This window comes from Camellia sinensis, chromosome 2, assembly GCF_055761805.1.
Source record: "Camellia sinensis isolate YWXY chromosome 2, ASM5576180v1, whole genome shotgun sequence".
Lineage (NCBI taxonomy): Eukaryota > Viridiplantae > Streptophyta > Magnoliopsida > Ericales > Theaceae > Camellia > Camellia sinensis.
In genome coordinates this window covers 198,957,485-198,966,723 of record NC_138962.1, presented here as the reverse complement: position 1 = coordinate 198,966,723, position 9,239 = coordinate 198,957,485, and the positions used below count along the sequence as shown (strand labels likewise).

Below are 9,239 nucleotides of genomic sequence, written 5' to 3'. Positions count from 1 at the left end.
TATCGTTGTTATTTTTTCATAACCACTACAAAATTTTGACTCTCACATTCTCTACCAATTATAACACATTTAGAGTATCGTGTGATCGTATCCCAGTACTACTAAATAAATTATCCTTAATTGTGTAGAGACATTTATGATGTCATTAATAATGATGAAAATTAATTAAGTTCAATTATTATGATTTACGCTTTGTTTAGGTAGAAAACATATTTTTGATATTTGGCACAATAGAAAACGGAAGTGAGCAAAAAAACATTTCTATGGTCAACAAAATTTACTTTTAAAAGATAAAAAAATATTTTTCAACCTAAAATCTTGCCAATATTATCACACAAAAATGCTTGGTAGCTTGAATTTGTATGGCCCAAATGGCTCGAATGTATTTTGATATATTCGAGCCATTCGCGCCATAAAAATTTGAGTTACCAAGTATTGTTGATTATCACATTACCAATCCTACTATCATCTCCACCACCACACCACCATTACCAGTCACCACCTCCACCTTCATCCCATTGCCACTATCACCCAATATTTTTGGTAAATATTTTTATAATTTTTTTTGGTAGTAATTTGAGTTCATTAAAAAATATTTTTCTTCTAAACAAACTATTATATTAAAATTTTTTATAATGAATATTAATGTTTTTATGCTATATTAATTAAAAAATACATATTACCATTTTATTCTCTCCCTGTACATTAATTCCACAATGCCCAATCAAAACCCACACATCTTTCCATCGACGCATTGAAATTCGAGGAAAAACATAGATAGAATAAAACCGAAACAAGCGTTAAGATTAGAAATCTGCTTCAATTTTCGTCTGTTTTGGTTTGGCAATTGACACACTGAAAAAATGATCGCTGTACAAAGTTTTGATGAACCCAAAACAACCACTTTCGACGACCCCATTTGGCTCAGGCTTTTGGAAACTCTGTTTCCAAAATCCCACTACATTGGTTCGATTTCTTCGTTTTCTCTCTTGGGTTTTTTTTTCTCAATCCCTTGATTTGTTTGTATTTTTTTGGCACATTAAGAAGTTTGTTTTTTACTTGTATGTCTTTTGTGCTCTACATATGTGTAGTCAAAATCTCTTGTTAATTTTATACAAGTGTATGTGAGTCTTGCAGATCACATGTTTGATGAAAGACTTCAACGGTTGTTGAGAACATAGGAGGACAATTCACTTTCTTTTACTCTGTTTATTGGGGCCCAATAGATTTCTAATCTCCAAATTAATGGAATTGAAATTTTATTGGAAACATGAACCTTTTGTTAAGATAGATATATGCGCGTGACGATGCATGTTTGATAATCGGTAAACGTTTTGTGGGTTTGACACGAATACCATGGGACGATGGATGGCATTAATAATAGAGTGGGGATATTTGTACTATATTTGATTATAATAGGATGATGAGATAAGAGGGGAGAATTATTTTTAAATTAACAATGCCATGGGGGCGGTGGATCGCTAAACCTACCATTTTGGGTGATTAGCAATCCCATCAGGCTAGTAATCCCAAGCCTATTGCCAAACAGACACAAGTTTAGGGAACTACAAAAAATGTATGGGTTCCATGTGGTTCTACATTTTTGTTAATCTCTATCAAACTGGGTTGAAGGCCTCCAAGCAAGTTATCAAACATGGCCATAGGTGTGTAAAGCCATTGCTTATTCAAAAAGTGTAAGTAACATAGAATCTAAAAGCATAGCTATGTGACCTTCCAATTGTGTGAAGCAAACGTTTTGGACACTTTTACACGTATGGTATGTGTGTCAGAGGTGTAGTTACACATTAACCAAGAAAGCATGTTTGGTAATTCGCATTTACTAGTAATTAAGATTTGTATGAAGAAGAGAGAAGAAGGATGAAAAAAAGAAGAGAGAGGTGCAGAGCGAGTGAGAGTATAGTGTGATGAAAAATGAGTCGTGTACCCCTTGTTCATTCTTGCGTTGGAAATTTCTTTCAAATTATTGAGTCTATAGTTCTTTTTTATAGTTGAGTTTGAAGAAGATTGAAGTTTAAGACTGAAACTATAATTAGAAAACACAGACAGACTTTGTTGAGAAGGTAAGATGTATTGCATTTGTGTCATTTAGGGGCTTTTTATCTAATGCCAGGCTAGTAAGGTTCGATTTAAATTGAGTTGATAACCTTAGATAATTTAGTTTTGAACCTAAGAAACATGGGTACGTACACACGACATGACACATACAAGCTAGAGTGCCAATTTTTAAAACATACAGGACACGACATGTGGTAAACATGCACAAAATGTATGGCTTTATATATTTATTATATGTCATCATGAATATTTCATCTAAAGATATGAAAAATAGAAGATAACACTAATTTCTAAAGTTTAAAAGAAGAGTAATTAATAGGTATAAATCTATGTTGTTATTCTTTTATCACTGGATACCAAATTATTTTGTTCAAACTTATAATGAGTTTCCAAGTATGTCTAAGGGATGGACACGTGTCTCCCAAGTGTTTGAAATGTGAAGGGAAAAGATATAAAAAATAAAAAGGTATGTTTGGACCTGTGTCTGACACATGCTGTGAAGTGTTCAACGAGTGTCAGTGTTTGACATAGACATGCCACCTCAAAAACATTGGTATTGGTGCAATACAATCAAAAATTGAAAAATATCTGTTTAATTAACTGTGGGTTTTTTTTTTTTTTTTTAAGACTTTGGTGGTAGAGGTCTTTTGTTGTCTGTTCTCTCTTTTACTTTCCAATTTATGAAAATATGTTTGGTTATATCATAATCAATATTCATCTCAAAATAGCTCGGGAATAAAGTAAAGAAGAAAAGAGAATTAATTCCTTTGTTTCTTTAATGAGAAAATGATTGTTTGAATGGGGTTTAATTCTTCTTGTTTCTTCTTTTTGTGTTCTATTAGATCAACAATTGATATGCAATATTTGGAGGTAAATGATGATCAAGCTTACCCTGGACTGAAACCAGCCAAGTTGGTGGCCGGTTGTGATTGGCCCCAGTTTTGTGACCCACAAACCTATAGCCAATTACAACTGATCACTTTGGTGTGTTTTGGCTCAGGAATGGGCCTGAATAGAAAAATTCATATTTCTGAAATAACAATAATTTTCTATAACTATGAAGCATGGACACCTTTATGGTGATCACATACCGGTGTCGGACACGTTTTGGACACATACATGGTTGGACATGCTCTAGACACATGTCGGATACGCTGGAAGGAATCGGACAAGCTAGGGACACTTGGGACACGTTATGACACACTAGGGACATATTGGGGATCCATTTTTAAAATTTTTAATTTAAAATTATTATTTTGAGTGAAGCAACATACCAAGGTTGATGAATTTGATGAGAATAAACATTTGACATAGAATAAATATATAATATTAAAAAAACGTGACATGTAATAATTATACAAAATTATATGTTTTGCATGAGTCCTTGACGTATCGTGTCCAACATTTTTGAAAATTTGCATGTCCACATGTTCGTGTCGTGTCACGTGTCCGTGCTTTGTAGGTCTGAAATGCTGATATATATATTAAAAAAAAAAAAATTCTGAAATGATATTCTTTTTATTTTCTTCATTGTGCTTGTATCATAGACCTGTAATTTGCAGCTGTAGGAATCCTCTCCTCCTTGGAGTTGCTGGTTGCATCTTAGTGTAGACTTATTTGTTAGCGTTAAATAGAATAGTGATTCTAATTGGTTTATATCTGTTTATGTATTATGTATATATAAATATCTTCCATGCATTTCCCAATTTGTTTCCTGATCCGTTGGGTATGTTTGATGCTCTTCCAATTCAAAACTTCACAAAATGTATCTTCCCCTAAAGTTAGTTTTGACTTTTACTGTAAGAGTTTAGGATGTTCTCCTCCTCTCTGTTTCTGATTAATGCACTGATTTCTTCTAATACTTTTCCACTCGAAAATAGACAGAAAATGTTGTTGTAAAGATCTTCTATGAACTTTGACAAATTTATTGTGAATCTAAAGCCACTTTAAATTCATTTCTCATTTCTTTTTACTTCCATTTTTTAGTTTCATCCATTATAGATTGCATCAACTTTTCCTTTTCTGATGGAAGTTGCCTAGTACCATGGATAACTTTTCAATTTTCCTGTATTGGTATAATCTTCTAACTTGAATTTATATCTTGTTTTTGGCTTTGCTTCTTAATTATTATTTTTATTTCTGCACATGATCAGTTTTAGACCTTTGACCAGTCTGTTATGTGAATGTTTCTCTTTGTCCCACCATTTTTTTAGTCAGGCTTTGTCTCACTTCAAAATCAGCACTTTTTCCTAGCGTAACTGCTGAAGACGTGTACTATCATTATTTTTTTTTAATTTTTTTTAAAGAAAATTTGTTTTACACTAAACTGGTCAAAATTTGCTCTTAACGCAATTCTGATGATCTTCCTCAATTCGTGTATCAATCTCCACTCAATCTCTTCGTAAAGTTTTTTCATTAATCAGAACTTAAATCCTCAACATATGGGAGTTTACATCAGGGCTGGTGGTGTTGGCTTAAATTTTCTTTCCCTTCGTTTTGTAAATGACACTTGGGTATTACCTAGTGAGGTCATTAGCCATTTCTATATCAAGACCACTCCAATCCGGAGTTATTAGTCTTTTCCACTTCTGTTAGGGGCATACCATTGTAACCGATTATGCCGTTTTCCTCATATTCTGCTTCTTTTCGGGGTTTCTTTTCCGTTACGGACCTGTTTCATTTACTTCACCTTGTCTTTCTGTATTCATTTTTGTAATTTAAAGCACGAGCAAGGGTATTAATGGCAACTCATGCTAAAAAATAAGGTTACTTTGTGAAGATGAAAAATTGGCAAGATAATAAAACGCACCCCAAATGCTCTTTCACACCAACTCGCTTTCCCTTTTCTTCAATGACTTCTTCCTCAATTCTCAAGCCTCAAACCCTATGAAGGTCCGAGGGATTTGAATTCAATCTATATGTAGGTAAAAGGAAGAAGGTTTCAGTTGGGTAGCAACGCACTCACAATAGAAGTTTGAAATCATCAAACCCTAGCTCAAGAGGAAGATAGGAGGGATTTGATTTCCTTCTAAGAATCATGTATTCTCTTTTATTCCATCACATACACACATGCACATATTGCTTCTGATTTACTATTAGTGATTATCCCTTTTAGTTGATTTGTTTTTCTTTTTGCTAATTTTGTTGTTGAATGACATGGTTGAATTTTTTATTTTTTATTTTTGAGATTTTAGGGTTTAGGCCTATATCTATGGTTCTCTCCATTTAGGGGCTAGTATATTGGAGATTTTACTAGGAAAAAATTGAACCGTTGTTATATATATATGAAGAGTGCATGGTATTTTAAAACTGTAAGCTGAAAATTCTGTCAGAAGCTGTTTCTATTCCAATGGAAAACCTAAATTGATGACAGGAACCCATTTTATCTCTTTGGTAAATTATGGTTTCATCAAACTTTTGTAAGTTCATTTAGTTTCTTTTATTCCCTTTTTGTTGCCATTTGATGCAATTGAATTTTCAAATTAGATCTCTTGAAAATAAATATATGACCTTGAGCTGGGCAATACTTCTTATCAGTTTCAAATTTGTTTGGTTAGTTTTCTTATCTTTCCATTAATTATTTCTCACACTGTGTTGATGAAGATTAATTTGATTTGAAACTATAGAAAGATGTGATACCGGCCTCAAATGAAGGTAATTTTTACTACTCCTAAAGGGGGGAGGCGCTGGGTTTAATTTCAACTATGCATGAAAGTGAGAGCAATAAAAAATGTAAAATTGTTTAAGCCTATTAACTTAGGGCACACGCTAACGATATCCATTATTTATTTTTTTAATCTTGGTTTAAATTTTTTGATTTGTATGTGTTCTCTTCCTTTTGTATTTGATTTTGAGCCAAAGATATGCTAGTCCAGACCTGAATAATTTTTTTTTTTTTTTTCTTTTTTATAGGTGTGTGAACAACTTTATTTCTTTGTCTTAACTTGCCTTCTCAAAGTTTTCTAATTTTTATTTTGTTCTGTACATTATTATAGGACGATTTCTTGCTCTCAAAGTAAGAATCAGAAGAATGACAGACCATTTCTTCCGGAGGACATCTTCTTCCACATCCTTATTTTGCTTCCTGCTGCGTTTCTGCATGACTGTGGGAGGTATGTATGCAAGGCGTGGGCTAAAATTATTCGCGACCCTGCTTTTATCAAGGCACACCTCCTTCAATCGAAGGGTGGTTTGTTCATCCAAAAGTATTGTAGGCCATATCCAGCCCATTTCCTTGAGTTAAAAGGTGGAGAATTCAAAGAGACATCTCTTAATCGCTATTTTCCCGGACAAATGGTCTCTAGTAGTGGGGGTTTGTCACTTTTTTGTGGCTCACATCCTCAGAAATTTCTTTATGTCGGAAATTATGTTACAATGCAGTATGAGAGCTTACCTTTTCCTATTGCAGCAAATGAGCTTTTTCCCGCTTGTCATATTGCGTTCATTCCTCACACTGGGGAGTACAAGGTGGTATGCCATTGTGTAAGCTTGAGAGGAGTACATAGATGGCTCGTGTTAACTGTGGGTAAAAATATGTTGTGGAGAAAACTTGAAACTCCATTAACAGGAAACAACCTAGATTATGTGGAACAGACTTCTGTCACTATTGGAGGGGTGTTGTATTGGTCCCAGAGGAGCAGTGGAATTTATGCTATTGACCTTTGTGATGAATCTTCGTACTCCATTCAAGTTCCGAATGAATTTGTTGAGGAGTCCTATTGGCTACTTGAATTGGGGCATCGTTTATCTTGTCTTGTGAACCATCAGAGAGAGATTCATGTATGCATACTGAAGGACATGCATCGCAGTGAATGGGATAAACTTTACAAAGTTAGAGAAGTAATAGACACACAGAAATTTTCATTTCGGACGTTCATACCTGTTGGCTGGATGGACAATGGCCAATTATTGATCTTCATTATTCGGAGGTTTGGTAACTGGAAGGAAAGGTTGATAGGGGCTTACAATGTGAAGACGGGAGAGACAAAAGCTTTCAATGATTTCGACACTCAGTTGATACATCTTCACACCAATGGCCTAGCTTCATGGTAAATAAATATGCTTTCATTTCATAGCTATGAACATTTACTTTGGCTTATTGGCTATGAGGTCCTTTTTGTTTATACTTTGAATCTGGGAAAATTACATTGATCTCTCCCGAGTAATGAAAATTTTACAGCTAGCTCATAGTTTTGGACTAATTATACTGTATTATCTTGAAATACAAATTCCATAGAATTTTGGCCCAAACCGTAAGAGGAAGGGTTTTGTGTCATTTGACATTAGTACATATTTAAATACAAAATATCTAAGGCTATAATGTAATAATTTCATCACCTCCATTAACACCTGTAAGGTTTAACTGTGGGGCTAGCTGTAGTTTCTCCATTACTTGAGGGAGGTCCGTGTAATTTACCTTTGAAAATTTTATATGAAAATTTGAGAACTCTATTAAGATTTTTATTTTCTCGTAAGTTGTACCTTATTTGTAGTATCCTGTTGGGTGCAGTATAGAATATATATGTAGATATTATGACTTCTCTTTTCTTTTTCTTTTTCTTTTTCTTTTTCTTTTTCTTTTTGTCATTCATGACAAAAGATACAACACAAGCCAGAGGGGATTTAGAATTATGTCAAGTGTATTCCAATAGAACTCTTGATGTGTAAAGCAATCGTATTTATGTCATTAATTTGCAGACTGGAGAATGGTGACAACATGTTTGTGCTTAGAAAAAATAAAGAAAAAAAAATTCAGTGATGTCTGGCATGCGAAAATGACCACCATATTGACAAGCAAACAAGCTTCAATAAGTACAAAAAGTTGGTCTCGAGACAGAAAATCAGTAAATTGTCATTAACTGCGATCAAAAAGTCCCACAGTAGTTTGTAAATTTTTTTCTTCTTTTTTTTTCTAAAACCAGTAGGTCGACTCATCTGGACTTGTTTTCTGGTATCATAGCACAGTTTATGTTGGGGTATCAATGGAAAAACAGAGAAAAATAGGACATAGATATTTACATTACATTTTCTTTGGTACATATATAGGAAACAGTTATTGTTACACCATACTTAACATTATCTCTCTCTCTCTCTCTCTCTCTCTCTCACACACACACACACACACGAACACGTCACATGCCCTCGTATTCAATTGGAACAACATTATATTTCTTCATTGTTTTGGATCCTTAAAAATATGGATGGTCTTATTGTCGGACCACTTGCAGGTAGGCAGCGTTTGCAGTGGAAGGAAAGGAGAGAAGATTTGCAGCAGTATTTGGAGCTCGAAAGCTATTTCTCTCCGCAAGTGAATAAAAGACCATACCAGCTTGGTGTCCAAGCTGTTCTGATAATTCTCTTGCAATTTGTTTTGTGTGACAAAGAGTTTGCTATATAATAGTCTTGGAAGTTACTTTAGGCAACTAGTAAGGTCTTGAACCCTAAATAGTAAGTGGTTGGTGCTTTGGTTTTGTTGTTTTTTGTTTTTGTTTTTGTTTTCTGCTGTCCTAGTTTGCTTTTGTTTATGACATGTGAAGTTATTTGGTACTATCATAAAACAATTTAGTAGCTATGTGAATTTTCCTTCTACCTTTGTGTGTATGTCTTGTGCTTGCTTTTCTTATGAATGTTTCTTAGGGAGGGACTCGGAGCGGAGAGGGTCAGGAAGGGGCTGTGGCGCAGTGCGGGTGGCGACCAAACCACCAGAGGTTGTTGGTGGGTGGTGGCTAGGTTCAAAGAAAGGGGTAAAGTTGGAAATATGATGGGGGTTCAAAGAAAAATAGGTTAGGAGCAATTTTAGTGGGCGTTTGGGAAGTTTTTATTTTTGTAGGCTATTTTAGTTTTTGGTTATTTTGGTAAGTTAAAATTTTTGTGTTTAGAAAGATAATTAGATTTTTTTGTAGTTAGATGTGATGTTTGTGAGAGAAAAAGTGAAATGATTATGGGTTTGATGTGACATTGTCTTATTAGCTATTTTAGTATATTTTGTCATTTTGTGAATTTTAGCCCAAAAAGCAAAAAAATAGCATTTGCCAAACAAGGCCTTAGAGAGTGGGGTCCAAATAGTGGGGGTTGTCTAAATAAATATAAATAAATAAATTAAATAAAGAGGTGGCAATAGCAACACTATTTTCATGAAGGTTCACATTCAATATTCAACTATG

The 9,239-nt window shown here is 34.1% G+C and overlaps 1 protein-coding gene across 3 annotated transcripts; it reads left to right on the top strand.

The window, feature by feature from the left end:
- The first annotated feature begins 565 nt into the window (after nt 1-565).
- Nucleotides 566-8,664, top strand: LOC114299417 (F-box protein At1g47810). 3 transcript variants are annotated; one of them, XM_028244145.2, is made up of 4 exons: nt 566-966; nt 6,072-6,188; nt 6,485-7,124; nt 8,304-8,664. In XM_028244145.2, the coding sequence occupies exons 1-4, from the start codon at nt 864-866 to the stop codon at nt 8,305-8,307; spliced, it is 864 nt and encodes a 287-aa protein (XP_028099946.2). In that variant the 5' UTR covers nt 566-863; the 3' UTR covers nt 8,308-8,664. The 3 variants fall into 3 exon arrangements, with proteins under 3 accessions (XP_028099946.2, XP_028099948.2, XP_028099939.2); XM_028244147.2 differs by lacking the exon at nt 566-966 and adding an exon at nt 2,689-5,115; XM_028244138.2 differs by lacking the exon at nt 566-966 and adding an exon at nt 2,689-5,115 and having other exon boundaries at nt 6,072-7,124.
- Nucleotides 8,665-9,239: the final 575 nt, after the last annotated feature.